The 26,104-nt window shown below is 37.2% G+C and overlaps 1 protein-coding gene and 1 long non-coding RNA gene across 2 annotated transcripts; one reads left to right on the forward strand and one right to left on the reverse strand.

Moving 5' to 3' along the window:
• Positions 1-8,936: 8,936 nt before the first annotated feature.
• Positions 8,937-10,145, forward strand: LOC108328855 (uncharacterized). The gene is made up of 2 exons (XR_001832160.2): positions 8,937-9,020; positions 9,933-10,145. It is a non-coding gene; the product is annotated as an uncharacterized LOC108328855 (long non-coding RNA).
• A 5,119-nt stretch (positions 10,146-15,264) lies between these two features.
• On the reverse strand, positions 15,265-17,371 carry LOC128195286 (uncharacterized). Its single transcript, XM_052872526.1, has 3 exons — positions 17,004-17,371; positions 16,162-16,741; positions 15,265-15,831 (listed from the first exon to the last, which is right to left on the reverse strand). Exons 1-3 carry the CDS (start codon positions 17,369-17,371, stop codon positions 15,265-15,267), a joined length of 1,515 nt encoding a protein of 504 aa, XP_052728486.1.
• Positions 17,372-26,104: the final 8,733 nt, after the last annotated feature.

Below are 26,104 nucleotides of genomic sequence, written 5' to 3' on the forward strand. Positions count from 1 at the left end.
AAAAGAAAACCGTGGCAGTGCATCAAGTGAGGGTTAAACAAATGATGATGATTAGTGTTATGTGAACCATGGATGTATGACCAATGCAAGTGAAGGATAAATGGCGTTGTTCCTTTTTTGAGTTTAGGGTGTGATTGCAAGAATTATTTGTTAGTCTTAAAAGAGTTTTTGGGTGGTTTATGGTTTTCAAGGGAAGTGTCGTGTTTCAAGAAGGAGAATTAGTGGTTATACATCAAAAGTGGATCAAGTTGAAAAGTAAAGACAAAAGGTCGTGAGAATCAGAAGAGTTTAATGAGTATAAGTATAGAAGAGAAGAGTAAGTCTTTTGGTGTTAGGGTTTTTGGTTGGTGTTCTCAAGCAGTTACTAAAACTTCCACATTAGAGTGGTGAGGTTCGCTATTAAATTGGTGTCTAAAGTAGAACCAATGTTAATAGTTCATAATGGGATAGTTCCTGTTTAGCATGAGGAGTGCAAGAGATATGTGGTGTATTGATTGGAACAATAATGGTTTGGACCTAGTGTAATCATAGGGAGAACTACAAGATTGAATGATAACACTCTATATTTACATATTTTTCTTTGTTAAAATTCTTTTCTTAAGCTTCTTTAGTCTTTAATTCTTTAGAAATAGAATAGATTAGTTTAAATACCTAAAAGTAGCTTTTAAATAAAAATTTGGTTAATTTTCTCTTTTTAGGAAAATAAAATAGGTTTTTAAATAATTAGACTTTTTTTAGAAAAATATTTTAGAAATAAAAAATAAAAATGTATTTTAGAATAGGTTGTATTTTTTTTACTCTTCTTTAATACATTCTTTTTCTTTTTTCAGACTTCTTTTTGCAGACTTCTAATTGGGCTTGAAAAGCCAAAAGAAATACTGGGCCACTGATAACGGTTGAAAATACTATTATCTGTGATGTAATTTTGATACTAAATGCACCCTTTTCTGCTTAGAAACTTGCTTGGAATCATGTTTTTGTGTTAAGTTGTGTGAATAAGAGAGCTGAGGTTCAATTTAATGATTTTATGACTAATTTCCCTTGTTTTGATAGAAAATGAGATAATATGGAAAGCAGGGATGAAGTGCCATGGAGATGGAGCTCAGAAAGGCCTGGAAAAGCACCAAAAGGGAGGAATGCTCGAAGCTTGGGCGTCCTTTTTGAAGGTTTGAGTGCAGAAGAGTACCGCTCACCGCCCGGGTGCCCCTTTTTGGGCGCTTGAGCGCTGGAGGCTCGAAGCTTGGACGTCATCTCTAAGGCTTGGGCGTAGAAGACCACCGCTCACCGCTTGGGCGCCCCTTTGGGGACGCTTGAGTGCCGGAGACTTGAAGCTTGGGCGTCTTTTGCAAGGCTTGAGCGTGGAAGACACCGCTCACCGCTCGGGAGCCCTAAGTAGGGCGCTTGAGCGCCACTAACTTGGGCCTAGGCTTTGTTTCTGTTCTGCTGTCGCTCTACCCAAACGTCCTAGGTTTTGTATCTCTGGCTAAAGCAGCACAACAACACTCCCTTCCACTCTCTGAAGGCGAATTTGGATGCAAAAATGTCCTTCCTCTACTTTTAGGGTTTTGCTATCTCATGCTTTTCCATTATTCATCTAATTTATCCATGTCTATGGGGAACTAAACTCTATTTGTTGTTGGGGGATGATGTAACCTTGTGAACTCTCATGTATTTGAATTGATTCTTAATAACACATACTTTTTCATTAATTGTTAGAGTAATTCATCTGTGCTTATTACATGCTTTGTTTAACTCATTCATCGCATGATTTATGAATTGCATGAGTGTCGGGAGGTTCCTTACAATTCAGGTTCTTGTTGAATTCTCCCAAGAGTAATATTGCTCAGGGATGAGGATATGAGTCTTGGTCATCTTTAAGCTATTGATCTTCACATTTAATTACTAGGAATGCTAGGAATTGCATGAACTGGTGATTAAGGACAGGCTTATTCGCCGAGGGATCGAGTTTAGGTGATTTAGTGAGTGACATTAGCATTAATGCAAAAAGAAGAATTCTTACATACATGAGAGGGAACTTGGTGCAATATAAGCCCAACAACATACTCATCTCATATTAAACAACATCCGTTTATCATTGTGCTCTTTTTTTATTGATCAAATTGCATTAATGTTTAATTTTCAGTCTTTTACATCTTAAACCAATGATCTCATTTTATTTAAATCTTAATTATTCGAGTTATCACACAAATGTCTAGTGCTGAGAGTCTTTTAGGATACAATACTTGGTCTTACCATTTTATATTACTTGTGTGATTTGGTACACTTGCCAATCCATCAACAGCCACTGTTGCCACTTGGAGTTGGTGTTGGTGCCACTACATTGGGCTGACTCACAATTAATTGAACACAACATTTTAGTGCTGGGAGCTACTGCTTTCCGGGGTCTTTAGCAATATGCTTCTTTTGGCTATGAGAGAAACACTCAAGCATTTCATAGGGAGAAATCTCCTTCAAAGCTAGGGCTTGGGAGAAGCGAAAAAGAAGAGCGAATGGGAGAGAAGGAAGCTATGGCTCGTGCCACTTACTGAATGGAGATGATCCATTGAATGTGCATGTGCAGGAGGCTCAATCGACAGAATCGGTGGAGAGGTTGAAGATAATCGGAGGGCTGGTGACCAACGTGGACAAAGAAGGTTAGCCGTCCGATTGAAGTGAAGGAAGCGTTGAAGAGAAGCTTCAAAAGTTGTCAAGGCTCCATTTTTTTTTATCTTCTCTTCACTTCTTCGACCCTATAAAAAGGGCTTCTACCATTTAAATATATATAGACACACTTTACTCTCAGAACCTGCAAATTTTACATTCATTCTTTAGTTTAGGGTTTATTCGCTTTTGTAGAATAGGATTTTTGTTACTGGATTTCGCGGAGGAATTCATGAGAGTGACAAAAATGAGCTTCCTCTGTGTTTTTTGGTATGACTGTAGTGTTAGCTTTTGATTCTGAATAATCGTTGATGTTATGTTCGGTTTCTTGTTTCAATTTTCACTTTCTTCCTTTTAAATTTTGATCTTATTTAGTTTAAGATTTCTACAATTGTTTTGTTTTGAAAAAAACTGATTTGAACTCGTAAAGCTGCACATCTATGATTCTTTTTGGAATTAAACGTCCCCGAGGTGGGCGTGCATTATCAAGATGTCTTCTCGAGTTAGATAGGAGTTCAATGAATGAAAAAAATATTCTAAATCATGTGGTTTTGGCTTCTATCACTGTTAATTAGGAATTTAAATGTTTAGAATAGGTTCAATTGTGTTTCAGTTTTAGATTTGGTTAAAAATCATAAAGTTGAGTTGAATATGGTTGGTTTTGGTAAATCAATTGATTGTTATTCATTTTAAGATCTATAATAGAATTTGAGACCCCGAGGTGGGCATATTATGAACAAGATGTCTTCCTGAATAATAATTAATCAATTATTAGTTCAAATTTGTGATTTTTATCCAATGACTTTGTTCTGTTTAGTAGTTTAGGTTATATTATGTTCGTAATGGTTAGAATTAGGTTCTGCTTCTGCACAATTTAGTTTCTCTTATGAGTTTTAAGATGTATCAGATTGTTGGATTCAATTTTAGTTTTTGTTTTAGAAGGTTCAATTTGTGAATAATGATAATGATGTTGATAGTGTAGGTTATTGTTTTTACCAGTGTTTAGACTAGAGTTGGTTCTGATTCATAAGTTTCTCCCAAGATTCTTTGCTTTTGATCATTAGTTCTAGATGTATCTTGTTGACTTGTCTTTGCTTTAGATTGTACATCTATGTCTACAACATTTAAGTTTTACTTCATACATGAGCATATTCATTTGGCTTTTAGGATTTGTTTAGCTTTTAATTTCCAATTTGAGTTGCTTGTTTACAATTTTAGTTTTAGGTCATTTTAGTTGCATGTAATTTTCATATTAGTTTAATTTTTGTTTCTGTTTTAGGTAGTTTAGAGTTTTATTCTCATTTCTTTTCTTTTATTTCAAATTACATTTATTTTCTTCTTTTTCTTTTAAACAGATTTGTTTTCTTTACTCTTTTCTTTTTAATTTCATTGTTTTATTTTTAATTTCCCCACCTTGCATTAGTAGTAATTAGTTAATAAATATAGAATAAAAACAAGAATTAACCAAACACTTGAAAGTTAATTATATCGAGTCCAAGGATTAATGCCTAGGTTGTCCCTATACTTTATTAGTAGGGAAACTTAGTTTGTTCTGATTTTGTGCGACCAAAATCCAGTTTAACATTGATGAATCTCATAAGGGAAGAAGAGGGCAATTTGAAACAATCTAGTATAAGGCTTAGTAGTTAGGAGTGAGTTTGGGCATGTACGTTTTCATGGAGTAGAAACAATGTTGAGGAAATGGAATGACAATGTTATTGTGGAAGAGAAGAGTTATCAGGGTTTTGCAAGGACATAGAAGTTTTGAAGAAGGTTCTTCAAGGGTGATCGTTTTCTGGTTACAATTGTCATGAATGAATTGTTCTTTTCAGTAAATTGGTGAGTAAGGAAGTATGAGGATCCGAGTAGCGCAACAAATGACGGTGGGCATGTTCTTATCAGTAAGAGGTATCCATGATGAGCTTTCTTAATCAGGTGATGGTGGTTTGGGTAGTGATGTCATTATTTGAGAATGAGTTGATAATGTTTAGTGATCTTTAAAAGTCAGAAGTGAGTTTATGCACGAAGGAAATAAGTAAAAGATAGAGAAGACAAAGTTAGCCTACGGTTTCAAGCTGTAGTGTCCACCTTAAAGTGAGAAAGTATTAATGGATGTGGAACAAAGAATGAGATAAATTGAGCTATGGTTTCGAGTTGTAGTCTCAATCTTGAGGTAAGGAAGTGTTAACATATGGTTTGAATAAATAGGAGATTCAAGTTCTTGGTTTGATAAGGATTAACTAAGAGTTGGTTGAAGAGTATAAAGATTGGGGTCTGAAGTGAAGTTGAAAGAGATTTCATTAGTATAGTTGAAATACTATAACTAGTGGGTTTCTCAAAATGGTTGAGAAATGACAGTTTGAACAATCCTAGTTTGCGATGTATCATAAGTTGGCTTGATATTGATCGAGCTAGTGATCTCAAGTCGAGAAAGATACAAATCTAAGTATGATTACATAATAATGGGTCAAGAAATGCTTATGGTTCAGGTCAGTGAATTAACAAAGTGAAGATGGAGTGCTCAAATTGGTTTTTTTACTGCAATGGAAGAGTGTTTTACTTTGGTAATGCGATAGCATAGTTGGAAACTATGTTACTCAAGAGTGGAGATCAGTAAAGCAATGTGAAGTTCCCAGAATGGGTGTGGTTAAAGGTGATCAAGAGGATACTAGGTGGTAGTTAAAACAGAAGTTGTAGTGATCAAGTTAGTTATATAGTGCTTCTTAAAAGGGATTAATAGAAAGTCAAAGGAGATCAATCAATGGTTGCTCAGAAGTCAAGGCTATTATAAGTTTTAGAGGAAATTCACAAGAGACAATGAAGAATAGATGAAAGAAATAGGTGGTTGGTTATGTTAAAGAAAGATCCTTAAAAGCTCAGGTTTAGAGGTTGAGAATTTGTGTTGAGTGTAGTTCTTAGACCAATTTACGTTATTGAACACTAGAGCATTTTTGCATAGAGGCAAGGTTTTTCATGTTAGTAAAGTTGTTCGGGAGTAATATCTTTGTCAAATAGGTGGTTGTGATAGAGAATGAGAGGAGAATAGGTTGTTCCTCCAATCCGATAAGTGAATTTTCGAGGAAGAAAAGTTTTTTTGTTGGGGAGAATGTAAAACCCTAGAAAATGATATTTTAGAAGTGATGATAGTTTAAAAAGAGTGAGACTCGATTATTTTAATATTAAATGATTTAGTTATAAATAGTTTTGTTATAAACAAGTTTCATTATTTTAAAACCTATCATCTCTCTAGAAATCACTTTTCTAGAGTTCTCTATCTTCTCTGTAAGAGTTCTAACTCTTGAGTCATCTCTTTGACGATTTGGAGGTGTCTAATCGATCATGGCGACGAGGTCTACATTTCTAGCTGATCAATTTCTACCATAGAGAAAATAAGTTTCTACCCTTATTTCTATTAGATTTCAATCTATGATTCTGTCCAAGAATCCTCTTTTGCATGTGGCTTTTCTGTTTTCCCTTCTATTGTTAGTTAAATTGAAGTCCTAAGGACTCTGTCCACTTTCAATTTGGTGTTTTGTAGGTCCGTCTAAAAATTCCTTGTGTTTCAAGAAATCGACGGAATGTTCTTTAGAGTTGGACTATTCTTTGTGAGGTAAGGGAAGCTAGTGTTATGTTTTGATAGTATGATGTTTAGTAATTGTTGGAAATTGATATGAATTGTGGTTGTGAAATTGTGTTTGATCACATGATTGTTGGTGAACTTGTTTGATTTTGTGGTGAACTTCAAATTTTACGTTGGATTGTGTTATTAAGATGTGTGACTGTGTTGTTTTGGGTTAAATGTGGAGGGAAATTGAACTAAGTTGAATGGTAAGTGTTTTTGGTAAGAAATGGAGGGATTTGGTATGTCAGTTTTTTGAGATAGGGGTTAGAATGGGTAAATTCAGTTTTAGAGTACGTTTATAGGTGAATTAAGACTTGTTGGAGTAGTTAGTAGTACTTTAATGGTGTCTTGGTTGGTTTTGAGTTCAAATGATGGGTTTTGAGGAGTGAAACTTTGAATTAATGATCAAATGAGAGAAACTGTGTTTTTGGAGATATTTTATGGTCATTTGAAACTTGTCTAAGCTCTTAGTTACGAGAAATCTAAGGTAAAATGTATTAGTAGTTGAAATGTTGAATTTTTTATGGTTTTAGTTTCCATTTTAGGGGTTTTAACTAGTGAGATTTTAAATTTGAAATTATTGGTTATAGTTGATGATTTGTAATATGTTATTGAGTCAATTAGAACTTGCTCAAATGGTTAGGTTGCAGAAATTTGGTGTAGAAGGTGAAAATATGAGTTTAGGTGCTTTTGGATTGTCAAAAAATGGTTTGATGCACTAGTCTTTAGTCTAATGATCAAATTGATGCTTATTTCTACTTATAAATGTGTTTTCACATCAATTCTAATGTTTAGAGAACCCCTTTGATAAATAGAACCAATCTCAAGTGCATCGAAAGTAAATTTTGAAGTGTTTTGTGTGTTTTCATGGTGCCCGAGCGCCCCTTGTTCTAGTGCGGCTCGTGCCTGGGTGCTCCTCGAGCGCCCCTACACCAGTTTTGGAAGGTTTTTAAGGTTATAGATATCTCTTTTGAATGTTCTTTAGGTTGTTTCTAGAGTTTTGAACCCTTCCGAAGCTGTTGGTGAGGGTTTCAAAGTTGTTTTCCTTGCCTAAGTATGAGTTTAAAGGGGTTTTGTGTTGTTTAGTGGTTCTTCTTGGACTATTCTTGTGTATTAATGTATATGGAATGGTTTCATGTGATTTTTGATGACTTATTGGGTTGTTTATGATCCTTTGAAGTATAATTAGTGTTATATATGTTCGTATGTAATGTAAAAGTGAAAGATTATATGTATATGGTTTCATATGGATTCATATGGTTTCATGATTGGTAAAATGGGTTCCACAGAGGGACTCCTTCGATGTGATTTCATGTATCTTTAGAATGAATGCAGGGAGCTCAGTATTGAGAGTTATCCTAACACTCTAATGATCTTTCATTCTCAAATAGATAACATTTGGTCAAAGTAGTAGGTGGTTTTAGCCTAGGTGCTTTCTGGAGCCTACGACGTGATAACAGACTAACCTTGTGAGGGTGGTAGGGTGAAACCCATTGACAATGACTTTGCAAAATTGAGACCACCACAAGTGCACAACATGTCATAGCTCGACATTCATTCTAAGTCCGGATAGTCGGTGTAGGTCTTTTCATATTAAGATGTTTGGAGGTGAATGTTACATATTTGATTTAAGGATGAGAGGTTATAAATGATATATGACATGTTTTGTATTCTAGCTTACCCTTTCTTTTGTGTTATATGTCTTTGTGTAAGTTTTCTCTTTTACGATGATCACCTTAATGGTGTGAGCTTAGGAAAACATTCTTTACGTCTCCTCTAGCGAGAGATGAGAGTGAAACAGTTGGGAAGTCAGATAATTGTACATGTGTAGATCTGGTCTTTCGTAGGTTTATTTTTTTTATAGTAGTTCCATTATCATATATGTAATATTAGTTTTACTAGTATTTTATTATTAAAAATGGGATGTTATAATTATATATTTATGTTATTATATTCTTTTAATTAAGAAATTAATTGTTAAAATTAAGGAAACAATGAATTATATTATATATTTGATTATGTTGTATTTGTTTTGTATGGTTAAAACACAATTAGTTACTATTTATTGTATACATGCTAATTTATTAGGATTTTATTAAAGAAATATTTATAGAATATGTATTAAATTTAAGCATTAAATTTAAGTATTAAATTTAAGCATTAAATTTAAGTATTAAATTTAAGCATTAAATTTAAGTATTAAATTTAAGTATTAAGTATTAAATTTAAGTATTAAATTTTAAATTTAATTTTTACATATTCAATTAAATTTAATTATTATATATTAAATTATGAAATTAATTATCTTGATTATTGTGTATTTGACTTTGCTGTGCTTTTCTTTGTATGGTAAAAATAAAATTATTTACTATATATTGTTGAGTTTATTACGATTTTGTTAAGGAAAGTATTTAAAGAGGAAATATCTGTAAATATGTAATATATTTAATTTAATTTATATATTTTGATTATTTTTTGCTGAGGTTTTTTGTATAGTAAAATATTTATGCTATTGTATTTTGAATTAAAAAATTAATTAATGCATAATTTATTTATTTTTATTATTTTATTGTTGGATAAAATTCTGGAGGAAAATAATTTGTATATATACAAGGGTCATGATATAAACTAACATACCCACATTAGACAGAAAAATATCAAATTTGAAAGGAAGTTTCGAAGATGAGGAGTTTGTTCATTGGAATTCTATGCATTGCCTTTATCCTAATTGCTTCAGGTAAAAAATATATATTAATCTTTTTCTTTAGTTTCTTTTGAAGAAATGCAATATGTAAAAGAAGCTAATTTGGTTTTTAAAATGGATCATATAATTACTTCGGATTTTAGAATAAGTTTACGAATGCTTTTGTTCAATATTGATTTCTTATAACTTGTAAATAATTTCGTTCAATTTTTTCAATGGTTAAATAATATTACATCTTTCATTTAACCTATTTTAAAAAACTGTATTTTGGTTTTAAATCAATTTATAATTTTTATACATTTTGTTTCAATATTTTATGAAAGTAATATAAAGTATTGTCTCTTACAAAATAACATATAAAAGATATATTATAGTCAATTGAGATATTTCATTTGTCTCATAAAAAATTCTCCATGTAATTTACTGTGAAGAATGTTTTAAAATAAAAAGAGAGAATAAATATTTGGGAATGAAAGTGTTTCTTTTTTTTCTCTAAATAAATACTGCTTTGTATAACACCAAAATTTAAAAATTAAATTAGAGTTAAATTAATTTTTAATACATTAAATTTGAGTGTATTAAAATTAATATCTTTTAAAAAGTAATACCTAACATTATATATATATATATATATATATATATATATATATATATATATATATATATATATATATATATATATATATATATATATATATATATATATATATATATATATATATATATATATATATAATGTTACTATCTTATTTACTTAATTGGAGTGAGCTTTTGATTTTGACACTTTTTCCTACCAATATATTCAGAAAAACATTTAAAAAAAATTGTAGTACATAGGGTTTTCGAAAATAATAGGTAAATAATCTTATATTATTGAAATAGGTAATTAATCTTATATTATTGAAAACGGTGATTTATATGTGTTTAAATTTGTTGTTATTGTAGGGCCAACAACATGTGTAGGGCGTGTTGTCCTACCGCCGGGTAGCGTTTGCATAGGGCCATGCAACGGCGATTGCGCGAAAGAATGCATTACGAGGGGATTTCATGGTGGATCCTGTTTTCCTATGTGTTGTTGTACTAAAAATTAAACTATCATATTTTATGTGACTTTTATAAAATAAAAGAGTAATGATAAGAAATGCTCCTTTATATTCATTTGAATTATAATGATAAAATAGTTATAAAAAAATAAATTTTAATAATTTTAAATAAAAAGAATAAAAAATAAAAAATAATGTCAAATGTTAAAAATTTATGTGTATAACATCCCAAAAATACATTATAAACTATATATAATAGAATAATTACATTTGATCATAAACCAGATCAGTCTTACACTAAGAAGAGCGTACGGTTACGACCAAACGACCTTTAAGCATTACAATAAAACAAAGTTGTACATAGGTACACTTTTGACCAATCGGTTCACAAAAGAAGATACCGAACGATCGTATTAAAACAAAAAGGGAAGGTCATTAAACGACCACCTTACAATAACTAGACTACTGGCCGAACGTCCTACTCTTCGGTCTTGACTTCAACCTCGACCAGGTTATCTTCCTCCAGCGTCTCTTCCAGAAGTACGCCTCCTTCTGCTCACATCCACCACGGATGATCATTGCAATGACAAAGACAGACGTACAAAACAAGACATGACAAGAAACACAAGGTAAGCTTATGTAATTTAATTCATGTATAAGCATACATTTCATAAATCAAACAACAATATAATTCATCATACATTTCATACAAAACTTAATACTAGACTGACTGTCCGGACTGTATGAAATCTGTGTAGCTACAAGTGTTCTTGCACCCGGGTGATGTAGTAACTGGGATACCCTCAACAGCTGCCACCCGAGGTTAGTCCTATCTGTCCAAAGTACCCCTAAGGACTAGGATCTCCTGCCGTTCCCACACATGGCCTATTGATAAGTGCATATTTATGCCCACATTTATGTTTTTAAATTCAAATTTTTGATAACATAATTGTGCTTAAATGGTTGATTTTAAATGAATTTATGATGATTGGAATTGTTGGGTTTGGGAATTAAAGAGACGTAAAAAGTGAGTTTTAGCGCATAAATTATTCTTGGATATTCTAATATATATTTGTGCAGCTAAGATTATAAATTCTATTGGTACAATTGGCAATTCAAGGCCCAAAATCAGATTTTATTTGGAAAATAATATACAGATGGGCCAAACAGGCAAACTTTACCCTTGCACCCCCTAAAATCCCTAAATACACTCCTATTTCTGAAACAGGCCAAAGACCAAGCCCAAACACTAAGTCATTTCTACTACACCTCCCTAAGTTTCCTATACACACCACTCCTAAGCTAGACTCCACCAGATCATGCCACGTGTCCAAATCCTCCCCACACAGATCTAGCCAACCAGAACATGCCACATCATGCCTCTTACCACGTTAGCCCTGTCTTCTCTAACAGAGAAACCCTAATCCAGCAGAACCCTAGCCGCCACCATGTGCCGCCACCGTGAAACCGTCTGCCGCTGCCGCAACCTCCACGACCACCATTCCAGCTAGTCGCCGCGGATACAGGTCAGGCCGCCACCATCAACCGCGCCGCCGCTCCGCCTCCGTCGCGCATCATCATCCGCAACCTCCATCATCTTCTTCGCATCTCCATGGCTGTCGCGACACAACGTTTCTCGCACGGCACCGTCTTCTTCCTCGCGAGTTTGCCACCACGTTCCAGATCCAAACAACTGTGCACCTCCACCACGCCAGCCGCCGCGACACCATTCTTCTCACTCGCGATCCCTTTCACCGCGCCGCAATCGCGCCACTATGGCCGCCGCAACCACGAACTCGCACCTGCAACAACCCAAATCCCAGAATTGCGAAGACCTTTATCGCGAGATCCACCATCGCCGGAGCACTGTACGCCTTTTCCTGACCGCGACTCCCTTTTCTTCATCGCCCCAGCCATCGAGAGAAGCCTCTACGCATCAAACCGTCAACACGCATCTCCCATGGCAGCTATCATCGCGCATCCTCGCCGTCATCTCCAACCCCAAACCTACAAACAGAAAACCAATCAAGAACCAGAAACGTGAAATCGCGAGCATCTCCTCCAAGCCAGCATCCAAAATGGCCACCACCTGCACTCAGAAAATGCAAACAGCGAAAACCCTCAACACGCTACTCTTCAATTCGCGGCGCAGGAAGAGGCGGAGGGGGAAGCCCTTTTCCCCAATCTGCTGAAACCCTAATTTTGGGTGGAGAAGGAGGCTGACACGTGGCGAGTTTCCATTTGCCACGACCATATGAGTCAAAGCTGGTCAACAAGCCTTCTCTGGTCAACTGAGGGGCTTTCTTGCAATTTTGGAGAATTCAGTTGGGGCTAAAGCACAGATAGAGAAAATTTCAGGGTATTTGTGCAATTTTGAAAAGTCAGAAAAGATAAAAAAATAAAGTTAAGTTGTTAAATTAATTTAATTTGGAAATATCAACAAAAAATATCTTCCAAATAATGTTATAATTATTTAAATCTTTTAGTTATTTGGAAGATATAAGATAAAAGATTCTATCAACTGAATATTCAGAGTCCAAGCCCAATCAAGCCTATTTAAAGAGACTTAGGGGACTTCACTTAATGAATTCATTCTCTCATACTCCTCTCACTTTTCTTTCATCTTGTATTCAACTCCACTCATGAAGAGCTAAGCATCTAGGGCTATTCTGCTGTAATTCCCTGATGGATTCTGAGGTTACGTTAAGTTAATGCAATTGTTTATTTTGATTATTTATTTAAGTTGTTCTCTCTCTATGTCTTTCATCTCTTTATCTTGATAAAAGTAAAGATTTTTGCATCATAATGTGTTTGAATCTACATGCATATTAATTATATGAGTTCTAGGGTTTCTAGGTTTAATTGAGAATCTACTTTGATTTAATTTAGAAACTTTCATATGATTAAATGGTTTTTACTATCAATTGAGAATGTACTTTGGTTGTTAGTAATAATTTGAACTATAATCAATTGAGAATTTACTTTGATTGATTAACTTTTAACTTGGTTAGGAGATTTAAGAATAGACATGATTAAACACAATAGAATTTGATTAAGAATGTACTTTGGTTGAATTTATTCTGAATAATCTAGAAAGGTTTTGCATTTGATTGAGAATTTATTTTGGTTAAATGCATGATCGCCCTCAAATTAATTGAGAATGTACTTTAATTAATTTGAAACTTAAACAATAATCAATTGAACAATTATCCGTGAATAACCGATGATGAATCTATCTTGGAAAAGCATTGGAATTAGCCTATTTAATCATAACTGTTTTTAGATTTCTTATTTGTTCTTTAAACATTATCCAAACATTACTTTTATTCTTATTGCATTGCATTCATAAGATTGAAATATTCGAAAGCAATTCCGTGTTCGTTGGGAGACGACTCAAGATTATTTTAGCCCTATCTACTTTCTTAGATACTACTTGGCAATACTGAAGTTGCCTTGAAAAGTAGTATTAATTTGATAGCCTCAACGATAACTTATCACCTACCCTCTTCTACGTGAAGACAAGTACTCACGGAACATCAGGATGAACAGCCAGCTTAGCATGCCCACACTCATACTTTACAAATTCCAATATTTATTCATGATTCGTTCCTCCCCCGGAACGCTCATCCATAATCCACAACATTTCCATCCATATCATATTCTTTTCATCTTTCATTATCAATCATTTCCATTTCATCTTTGTTCAAATATTAGTAATGACACCAAAAACCGAAAGTTCAATCCTATTCAGGACGAGAACGAACACTTAGAGCGAGATAGAGAGATCTGCAGTTCCAAAATAGATTAAGATCGAGAGGATTAATAACGAGTTCCATAATATAAAACGTGAACGACTAGAACAAATGATCGTTACTAAAAAGGTGAGCCAATCAAATGAACTGACTCTTGTGAGTTCTAACCGAACACCGAAAAGACCATGTCAAGTACTAAGGCTCTAGGCCGGAACCAATAATTCAGACATGTCAAGATATTTAAAGAACCATACTTAGAAGAATTCACATAAAGAAACCTAACGTCAGTCAATGACCGAACACGTTAGAGGGAAATTCTATTGAAGTTGGACGAACATTATTTTCATCAAGATACATTATAAAAGGAAATGAGACGATCGCTTGGTGTAAGACCAAGCACCATACAGACGATCGCTTGGTAAAAGACCAAGCACTACTCAGAAGTTCGCTTGGTGTAAGACCAAGCACCATTCAGACGATCGCTTGGTAAAAGACCAAGCACTACTCAGAACGATCGTTCATGCATAGTATTTCGAAACGAAGACGATCGTTCTCAACTAAGATTCTTCCCAAATGAAAGAATCCAAGTCTAACCAAATTCACTATGAAATACCAAACGGTCGATGACCATTTGGTGACAAAGTACTCTTTCATATAGAAGTTCATATCATAATCATTTATCTCAATTAAATTTCTAAACATATATCTTCATACTTTCATATATTAATATCATAGTCCATTTTCATACTTCATACAATCCATATCATAGAAATTTCATATATTTCATACATCAGAACATAACACAATCATATTTCATTTCCAATCATTAGATAACTGAACGTTCATACAATCCAAACATATCAACCATAATGCATCATATTTATTCAGTCAACTAACGATCGTTCATACAGCATGGTAAACATACATATTAAATTAAATAAGCTTCCCTTACCTTATAAAGTGAACGATCATCCTAGAAACATAATATGGTTTGCCTGACTACAATTTCTTCTACCTTCAACGCTCAAAAATTCTTCGAACTAAACCAAACAACAGAAAACCAAAAATGGCTTAGACGAGATGACAACATGCAACCAGAACTTGATTTGCATGTACCAAAGAACGAATGGCTTAAGACAAGGGAACTTATCAGTTCAGAACTCGAATTTGTTCGGTTCAAACTGAAGCTCTGGACGCCGGAAGTGCTCCTACGGTGCCTTTTAGAGAGAAGGAGGAGAAACAAGAATTTCAGAGTTTTGGGGAAGAAGGGTGCATGCAAAGAGTGTGACGGGAATTTCAAAAATATAAGTTTTGTTTCCAACTTCAAAACGAGCGTCCGCTCATCTGCCGACACCTGCCTTCCACTATCTGATTTCCAGATCCTCGTTGCTTGACACCTGGCGTCCGTTCAGAGGGGTTTTAGGTGCGTTTTTAATGATTCTGACATTCCCTCCAACTACAAAAATTTTCGTCCTCGAAAATTTAAGACTTAACCGAAAACAGATGAGGATACATGTCTCTCATGGCATCCTCCACTTCCCATGTAGAGTCGCTAGTCTTCTCGTCCCACACCACTCTCACCAATCTGATGGCTTTCCTCTTGTAGTACTTGGTGCGGCTGTCTTCAACCCGGACTGGTTGCATCTCCAGCGTGCGGTCTTGACAAAAATGAACGTCCTCTAACTCCAGTACATGAGAAGGGTCGGCTATGTACTTCCGAAGTTGAGAAACGTGGAAGACTGGATGAAGATTGGACAGTTGAGGAGGCAAGGAAAACTCGTACGCAACTGGTCCAATTCTCCTTAAGATTTGGTAAGGTCCAACGAACTTGGGAGACAACTTCTTGGGACGAACGACTCTGCCTACTCTAGTAGTTGGGTTCAGTCTAAGAAAGACATGGTCTCCTGCAGCGAACTCCAAAGGCCTTCTTCTCTTGTCAGCGTAGGACTTCTGTCTGCTCCTCGTCGTCTTCAATCTGTCTTGAATCAATTTCACCTTCTCGGTTGTCTGCTGAATAAGTTCAGGTCCAGTCAACACCTTCTCTCCTTCCTAGAACCAACATAGTGGCGTTCGGCACTTCCTCCCATAGAGAGCTTCAAATGGAGCCATTCCGATGCTGGACTAAAAGCTGTTGTTGTAGGTGAACTCCACTAGTGGTAAGACTTCATCCCATACGCCCACGTGATCTAGGACGCACGTCCTCAGCAAGTCTTCAAGCGTCTGGATGGTCCTCTCAGATTGACCGTCCGTCTGAGGATGATAAGCTGAACTCATTTGCAGTTTGCTACCCAATTCACTTTCCAGGGACTGCCAAAACCGAGACGTAAACCTTGTGTCTCGGTCAGAGATGATACTGGACGGAACTCCATGCAAACGAACAATCTTGTTGATGTAGAGTTGTGCAAGCTTCGTCATGGACATCTTCAAGTTGACAGCTAAGAAGTGTGCGCTCTTCGTCAGCCGATCCACTATCACCCAGATTGAGTCGTGATTCTTGACCGTATGAGGCAAGTGGGTCACGAAATCCATCGAAATGCTGTCCCACTTCCATTCAGGAATCTCCAACTGTTGTAGTAGACCGCCCGGTCTCTGATGCTCAGCCTTTGCTCGTTGACAAGTCAAACAGGATGCTACAAAACAAGCGACATCACTCTTCATTCCTAGCCACCAGAAAGATTTTCTGAGGTCTTGATACATCTTAGTCATGCCAGGGTGCATGCTAAGGCGACTTTGATACCCTTCCTCAAGAATGATCCTCTTCAGCTCGCCATCGTTTGGAACGCACATCCTGTCTCTATATTGAAGGAGACCATCCGTTCCGGTATTGAAGTACTTTGCTTTGTCTGAGCCGAGTGCGCTCAAAATCTTCATCAGGTATTCATCCGCCGATTGCTTCTCTCTGATTCGGTCAAAGACGTTACTGGATATTCGAAGGTCTTCATCCGCCGATTGCTTCTCTCTGATTCGAAGGTTACAGCAACCTTAGATCTCTAAAACTCTCAACTAGACTGAGTTCTCTTACCATCATAACCGAGACATGAACTGCTTTTCTGCTTAAGGCGTCTACCACCACATTAGCCTTTCCCGGATGATAAAGCAGTTCAAAATCGTAATCCTTCAAGAACTCCAGCCAACGCCTCTGCCTCATATTCAACTCTTTCTGATCAAAGAGGTACTTGAGACTCTTGTGATCACTGAAGACTTGGAATGTAGATCCATACAAATAGTGCCTCCAAATCTTCAATGCAAATACTACAGCTGCCAACTCCAGGTCGTGCGTAGGATAATTCTTCTCGTGGATCTTCAGTTGTCGAGAAGCGTACGCGACTGCTCTCTTCTCTTGCATAAGCACACAGCCCAAACCTTGATGAGAAGCATCGCAGCAGACTTCGAACGGTTTGGCCGTGTCAGGAATAACCCAGACTGGAGCGCTCGTCAATTTCTGCTTTAGTTCTTGGAAACTAGCTTCACACCGATCGGTCCACGCGAACGGGTGATCTTTTCTGGTCAGCTCAGTTAACGGAGCTACTATCTTAGAGAATCCTTCAATAAAGCGCCTATAGTAGCTGATAACGGTAATTTTTACCATTATCTTTGAACCAATTCTCGTACCAAATCTACCCTTTTGAAGCTTGAAACATGTTTAATCCTCCCTTTTTATCTAAGTTTGTGAATAAGTTTAGTGTATGCTTTACATATAAGTTTTCATCATTAATTCCTCAAATTTGTAGGCAATTTGCGTGTATTAGAGAAGTACTTAACTACTAAGAGTGGGAACCAAGGAAAAGATTCAAAAGGAGGAGGCTAAAGGAGTAAGGAAGGCATCTCGCGCCTGGGCGTGACAAAAGGGGAGCCAGGCGCAACATTCCAGAGAGTCTCGCGCCCGGGTGTGACAAAGGGGCGTCGGGCGCGACTTTCCAGAGAGTCTCGCGCCTGGGCGTGACAAATGGGGCGCCCGACGCGAGTTTACAGCGAGTCTCGCCCAGCACGAGAGGACGCTTGCCCAGGATAAGTGGACGCTCGTCCAGAGTGGAAGAACGAGCAGATGCTCACTCAGAGAGAAGAGGACGCTCACCCTGTGGACGCACGAGAGGACGCTCGTCCAGCGAAGACGCGCGGTGGACGCTCGTCCAGTGTGGACGCGCAGAGGACGCTCGTCCAGCGAAGACGTCCAGCGAGGAAGCGCAGTGGACACTCGTCAGTGGACGTTCGTCCAGAGAGGCGCTTAGTGGACGCTCGGCATCGAGAAGTGGACGCTCGTCCACGCTCAGTGGAGTTGTTTTTCCAGAGAGGCTCGCGCCCGGGCGCGACTGAGAGGGCGCCGGGCGCGACCTCTGCTGATCTGGAACCCTATATCTATTTAAAGCATTCTGAAACTGAAGGTGCTATCTTCTTGGCGGCTGAAGCTTGGAACACCATTTTCGGACCTCAGGGAGCTGGTTTTGGGCAGTGGGAACTCTCCATTCTTCCTCCTTGGATCCCCATTCTTCCATTTTTCTCCATTGTAAGCTCAAGTTCTCCATGACTATGGAGAACTAATTTCAATTTGTTGGGGAATGATGTAGTTACGAAACTTTCATGTAAATGCACTTGAGTTTAATGAATTTAAGCTTCTTTCATTTGATTGTGAGTGTTTAATTTCCTTCTCTTAAAGCTTGTTGTGACTTGATCAACCATAGCATGAATCTTAGATCTGCTTGATATTGGGAAATATTATGCGGATCTGGAACTGGAATTAACACCTATTGGGGATTGTATCTAGGGATAGAGCTTGACCCTTTAGTTGTCTTAAACCTCTAATTGTAATGCAGATGAACTTTCTAGGTTACCAAGGGATTGGAACTGCAAAAGTGAGTCTAGGCTCTTTCTACCAAGGAATTGGGTCTGAGTATAATAGGAAGGTTGACAAAAGCAATTAATTGAAGAAGTAGTAATTTGCATTTGCATGATAGCGTAGTAATTACAATCATTCTCCAACATCTCAAATCCATATTGTTTCATCATCCATTAACCACTTTCAATCTTCTAGTCTCTAAGAAGTTCATTTTATCACGTATATATGAATTGGAATTTTATTGTACTTGAACCATACTAAAAAGAGGTTATTCTTAGTCTAAGTGAGTTAAATTATTATACGGTTGTAAAGTGTTACACGAGTCTCTTGGGAAACGATATCCGGTCTTACCGGTTTTATTACTTAGAACGATTTGGTACACTTGCCAAAGTCTCAACAGTAGCCCGCGAGCCCCACGAAACTTCGGACTTCAATGACCAAACGCGGACTCTCCCATTCCAATACTGCTCGTACCTTTGCCGGATCCACTGAGATACCTCCAGCAAAGACTACGTGCCCCAAGAACTGCACTTCCTTCATCCAAAACTCACACTTGGATAACTTGGCATATAACTCCTTTTCCCTCAAGACGCCCAGCACCATCCTGAAGTGTTCTTCATGCTCTTCACAGCTCTTGGAGTAGATGAGGATATCGTCAATGAAGACGACCACGAACTTGTCCAAGTACGGCCTAAAGATGCGATTCATGTAGTCCATGAATAGTGCTGGTGCGTTAGTGACACCGACGACATTACTACATACTCGTAGTATCCGTAACGGGACCTGAAGGCAGTCTTCTGAACGTCCTCTTCCTTAACTCGAATCTGATGATACCCGGACCTCAAATCAATCTTCGAAAATATGGTAGCCCCATGCAATTGATCCAACAGATCGTCAATCCTAGGCAGGGGATACTTGTTCTTGATGGTCAGCTTGTTCAACTGTCTATAGTCAATACAAAGCCGAGAGCTGCCATCCTTCTTCTTCACTAAGAGAACAGGCGCTCCCCAAGGTGATGCACTCGGTCTGATAAATTTCTTATCCATTAGATCTTCAATTTGCTTCTTGAGTTCGACCAACTCTACTGGTGACATCCGATAAGGTTCAATAGAAATAGGCCCTGCTGTCGACACTAAATCAATTGTGAATTCTACCTCGCGAGGAGGAGGTAGTCCAGGTACTTCATCCGAAAAGACGTCTGGGAATTCGTCCACAACCGATCGTCCTTCACTCAGCTTGCTACTGGACGATCGTACTTGTCTTAAGTCTCCGAACTCCTTGTCTGCATGCGTCATTATCAGAAAACAGCTGACGCCCTCCATGATGTCCTCCTTTAGCTGACCAAGCGTCACAGATAATTCTTCTTCTTCTTCATCCGGAAATACCAACTTCTTAGCACCACAGTCTATGAGAATGTGATTGGCAGCCAACCAATCCATTCCTAAAATCACCTCTAACTCTTTTAGAGGTAAGAAGATGAGGTTCACCTTATATCTACGCCCTTCCACCTCAATAGGACATCTAATGCACATAGTAGATGTCCTAACCTCACCAGCCGCTAGGGTTGACACTACCAAGTCGAACTGCATCTCGCTCTCAACTAGACCCAATTTTTCAACGCACGCCTTCGAGATGAAGGAGTGTGTTGCCCCCGAATCATACAACACATATCCATACAATAAGCAAGTGTTGGTGATGAGGGTACCCGAGCTTGCTGCTTCAGCGTCAGTTATAGCATAAACTCGCCCAGCCGCTTGCGCTCGACCGCCTCTCCCTTGTTGAACTCTTCCAGCGTTCGGTGGCCTCATGACCGCTCGTCCCCCCATGTTACACTCGCTCTCCAGATGACCATTTCTTTTACAGCGAGTGCAAAACTTTCCTCCCATCAGATGAGGACACGATGAACGGTAGTGTGGTCCCCCACACTGAAAACATATTACGGTCCCTTGCTGTCCAGACCGACCGGCAGCCATCAAAGATTGTGGCTGAGACCCACCAGAAGTAGATGGTAACGCTGGACGAGCGTAAGGTGTCCTTCTTAGATTCACATTGTTTCTTGAAGACATCGGTCCTCTAGATGCCTGTTGCTACTGTTTCTTCTGTTGTTCCACCTCTGCCACATTCTTCTCCAATACTTTAGCCCTCTCAACCATGGTAGGAAAGGACCTAATACATAGGTTGGATATCAGCAGCTTCAAATCACTCCTTAGCCCATTTTCAAACTTCCTACACTACCATTCCTCACTGGTCGCCATAGTGTTAAATCTCACTAAGTGTTTGAACTTGTTGGTATATTCTAAAACTGTCATTCCCCCCTACACCAATTGAAGAAATTCCACTTCCTTGCCAAAACGGACACTATCAGGGAAATACTCCTCATAGAACTTGCTTCTGAAGACTTCCCACGAGATGGGACTTTGAGCGTCCGCTACGATCATTTTCATACTAGTCCACCAATGACTAGCCTCTCCAGTCAGCCGATACTCAGTGAATGCCAAGCGATTGTCGTCCGGACACCTTTTGGCATTGTAGATTCTTTCCATGTCCCTTAACCACTGGTCGGCCTCATTCGGTAGACACTTCCCATTGAACTTAGCTGGGTGATGTTGAAGGAAACTCTCTAAGCTCCACTCGGTCTGATGGGTAGCGTTAGAAGTGGACGCTCCAGCTGTATTCCTTATGGTTGCGATGAACTCCATCAATTGTCTTTGGGTCGCTTCAGAGTTGGCACGTGCGGCTTCCAAACTCTGTACAGCAGTCGTGTTCTACTACACCAAGGCAGTGTTCTGCTGCACCAAGGCAGCGTTCTGCTGTTGAAGTGCTTCTATTACAGATTCCAATAAGCTCGTGTTATCAGATACATCACGATCGACAGGTTGAGGAGGAGGTCTTGGTGCCATTAATTCTCTAAGAAGCAGAGAAAACAATCGTTAGTTAAATTCAAAGAGTTTGAAATACTCATCAAACGAACGTTGAGCACACAGCAAAAACATAGTGTACTCACAACCTACAGTGTCTTTTAAAGGAACAAAACTGCTCTGATACCACTAATGTAACATCCCAAAAATACAGTATAAACTATATAATAGAATAATCACATTTAATAATAATTCAGATCAGTCTTACACTATGTCGAGCATACGGTTCTGGCCGAACGGCCTTACAGAAAAGATACAATATTTAAACTGTACAAGAATACAAGTCTGACCGAACAGTTTACAAAAGCCAAATACCGATCGGTCATACAAATCAAAACAAGAAGGTGATCGAACACGTAGAGTGAAACTGAGAGATCTCAAATTTCGAAATGAATTAAGGCCAAGGGATTTATATCGGGTTGAGGAAGATAACAGGTACAATCATGTATCACAATAAACAATGGAACGAACGTTAATTACAACAATGAGCCAATTAGATGAACTGACTCCTGAGAGCTCCAACTGAACATCAAAAAGGCCAGACCAAGTACGAAGACTCCTGAATGAAACCAATGGATAAGGATACTTCAAGACATTCAAAACTAATACTTAAAGTGATGCACATGAAGAAACTGAACGCTTGTGAATACTTAGTTTATTTGAGTTTAGTATCAAGAAATCCAATTGCTAGTCAAAGACTGAACACTATAGTGAGCGAACCCTAGAGGGCTTGAACGAACGCTCGTATTAGAAAGTTTAGCTTAAGGAGATAGAACGAGTACCTGGTATGAGACCAAACACTTATTTAGGACGAGCACTTGGTAAGAGACCAATTGCTACTAAACTTAAAGAAAATAGACTTGATAATTATACTTAGATACTATTGGGATAGTGTTTAAGAATAACTACAATATACAACTAAATACATAGATACATATATATATATATATATATATATATATATATATATATATATATATATATATAGATACTTAAATTTATAACGGAATACAGGACACAACTATACTTGGCCGAACGCTCAAGCATGGTATTTTGAAATGTAGACGCTCATCCAACACTAGGATTCTTCCCAAATGAAAGAATCCAATTCTAACCAAGTTCACTCAGAAAACCGAACGATCAAAGACCATTCAGTAACGAACGTACACTTTCATAGGGGAATTTCACACTTAGGAATCATTTATCTTCAACTCATTTCTCAATACATAATGTCATAACTTTATAAATTCATATCATAATAAATTTTCATGCTTCATACAATCCATATCATAGTAAATAATCATAGTCCATATAAACAAGCATATCAGCATTCATACTTTATATACATTCAACCACTCAACAACATGCATTCATTATCAACGAACGTACAAACGAACATACAATTAAATTAGATAAACTTCTCTTACCTCTAGCGTGAACGATCGTCCTAGAGACAGAAGTTCGGTTCACCACTACCAGTTCTTCTTCCCTCAATGCTGGACAATTTTCCAACTAAACCAAGAAATATCAAAATACTCTTAGAACCACTCATTTGAAGAATGGCGATCAACACAGAAAACCAGAACTGGAGTTGCATGTCTAGGAAAACGAACGATTGGGTGAAGAGAAGGACTTACCAGCTTAGCTTCACAAACCGAACGGTTTATCTAGAAGCTCTTGACGCCGGAAGTACTTCTACGGTGCTTGAATGATGATCGGAGAAGAGAAAGGGTGAGATTTCTTAAAGAGAAGAGAGAGCTTTTAGTGTAAAGGAGGAGAAATGAGAAATATCAGAGTTTTGGAGGAGAAGATGCTTGCAGAGAGTGTGACGTGAATATTCAAAAACTCAGTTTTGCTAAAAATGAACGTCCGCTCCTCTGCTGACACCTGCATTCCACTATCTGATTTCTGACTCTCCTCAGCTTGACACCTGGCGTCCGTTCAGAGGGGTTTTGGGTGCGGTGTTAATGGTTCTGACATTCCCCCTTGCACCAACTGAAGGAATTCCACTTCCTTGGAAAAACGGACACTATTTGGGAAATACTCCTCATAGAACTTGCTTCTGAAAACTTCCCACGAGATGAGACTTTGGGCGTCCGCTAGAATCATCTTCATACTCGTCCACCAATGACTGGCTTCCCCAGTCAAGAGATACTCTATGAATGCCAGTCTATTATCATCAGGGCACCTCTTAGCATTGTAGATCCGCTCCATATCACGTAGCCACTGATCTACCTCATCAGGAAGGCACTTTCCATTGAATTTGGCTGGGTGATGTTGGAGAAAACTCTCCAAACTCCACTCGTTCTGATGATTCCCAGATGAAGTGAATGGTCCGACTGTGGTTCTAGTAGCTGTTAATATCTCCATTAATTGTCTTTGGGTTACTTCAGTGTTCGCTTTGACAGCCTCCAAGCTTTGTAGAGCGACTGTGTTTTGCTGTACTAGAGCATCGTTTTGCTGTTGAAGAGCCTCTATCATTGACTCCAACAATCTAGTGTTGTCAGATGCATCACGTTTGGTAGGTTGAGGAGGAGGTCTCGGTGCCATTAGTTCTCTGAGAAGCAGAGAAAATAAATCGTTAGTCAAATTCAAAGAGTTTGAAATACTCATCAAACGAACGTTGAGCACACAACAAAAGCATAATATACTCATAACCTACAGTGTTCTTTAAGGAACAAAACTTCTTTGATACCACTAATGTAACATCCCAAAAATACAGTATAAACTATATATAATAGAATAATTACATTTAATCATAAACCAGATCAGTCTTACACTAAGAAGAGCGTACGGTTACGGCCGAACGGCCTTACTAAGCATTACAATAAAAGCATTACTATTGAAGTTGGACGAACACTATTTTCATCAAGATACATTATAAAAGGAAATGAGACGATCGCTTGGTGTAAGACCAAGCACCATTCAGACGATCGCTTGGTGAAAGACCAAGCACTACTCAGAAGTTCTCTTGGTGTAAGACCAAACACCATTCAGACGATCGCTTGGTGAAAGACCAAGCACTACTCAGAACGATCGTTCATGCACAGTATTTCGAAATGAAGACGATCGTTCTCAACTAAGATTCTTCCCAAATGAAAGAATCCAAGTCTAACCAAATTCACTATGAAATACCAAACGGTCGATGACCATTTGGTGACAAAGTACTCTTTCATATAGAAGTTCATATCATAATCATTTATCTCAATTAAATTTCTAAACATATATCTTCATACTTTCATATATTAATATCATAGTCCATTTTCATACTTCATACAATCCATATCATAGAAATTTCATATATTTCATACATCAGAACATAACACAATCATATTTCATTTCCAATCATTAGATAACCGAACGTTCAGACAATCCAAACATATCAACCATCATGCATCATATTCATTCAGTTAATTAACGATCGTTCATACAGCACGACAAATATACAAATTAAATTAAATAAGCTTCCCTTACCTTATAAAGAGAACGATCGTCCTAGAAACAGAATATGGTTTGCCTGACTACAATTTCTTCTACCTTCAACGCTCAACAATTCTTCGAACTAAACCAAACAATAGAAAACCAACAATGGCTCAGACAAGATGACAACATTCAACCAGAACTTGATTTGCATGTACCAGAGAACGAATGGCTAAAGACAAGGGTACTTACCAGTTCAGAACTCGAATTTGTTCGGTTCAAACTAAAGTTCTGGACGCCGAAAGTGCTCCTATGGTGCCTGAACGGTGATCGAAGAAAAGAAAGGGTGAGTTTTGGGTAGAGAGAAGGGAGAGCTTTTAGAGAGAAGGAGGAGAAAAAAGAATTTCAGAGTTTTGGGGAAGAAGGGTGCATGCAGAGAGTGTGACGGGAATTTCAAAAAAATCAGTTTTGTTTCCTACTTCAAAACGAGCGTCCACTCATCTGCCAACACCTGCCTTCCACTATCTGATTTCCAGATCCTCGTTGCTTAACACTTGGCGTCCGTTCAAAGGGGTTTTGGGTGCGTTTTTAATGATTCTGACAATGTGTATACCAAAATATCATTTCTTAAAATGAAATTATAACTTTCCTTATATATCTTTTTCAAGTATTTGTGTTCTTTATCTTTAGTGTTTGGATTAATTATCAATTCAAAATTATCAACATTTCTTTTTGTAATTTCAATGTGATGGATAAATATGCACTATTAACTTATTCTTTCTCTTTACAAAAATATAATACATAATTATATGCAAGATAATATAATATAAATATATACACACTATTAATAAAGAATGGATTATAACAATTTTATATGTATGCTAATCATTAAAATTATATTTAATTTAAATATATACCTTCTATTTAGGAATGGTAATACGGTGAAATATATATTTTATTATATTTAAATTAATATTTTATATCATACTTATTATTATATTATTAAATAAAATATATAATATATATTTTAATATAGTTATTGACTATAATTTATTTATTAATTTTATTAATTTTTTAAAGAAGAAAAATTATAGCATTTAATAAAGCATTACGAAATACACTGTGGTAAAGTTCTACACACAACAAAAAA

Source organism: Vigna angularis, chromosome 2 (genome assembly GCF_016808095.1).
Source record: "Vigna angularis cultivar LongXiaoDou No.4 chromosome 2, ASM1680809v1, whole genome shotgun sequence".
NCBI lineage: Eukaryota > Viridiplantae > Streptophyta > Magnoliopsida > Fabales > Fabaceae > Vigna > Vigna angularis.

What these genes read in the sequence shown, in the direction of transcription:
- LOC128195286 (XM_052872526.1), bottom strand. Translation starts at nt 17,371, where the DNA reads ATGGTAAAAATTACCGTTATCAGCTACTATAGGCGCTTTATTGAAGGA. An exon ending in AAGATTTGGAGGCACTATTT is followed by an intron (nt 16,742 to 17,003) that starts GTATGGATCTAC and finishes CCTTCGAATCAG; the next exon opens with AGAGAAGCAATCGGCGGATG. An exon ending in AACTCTACATCAACAAGATT is followed by an intron (nt 15,832 to 16,161) that starts GTTCGTTTGCAT and finishes TGTTGGTTCTAG; the next exon opens with GAAGGAGAGAAGGTGTTGAC.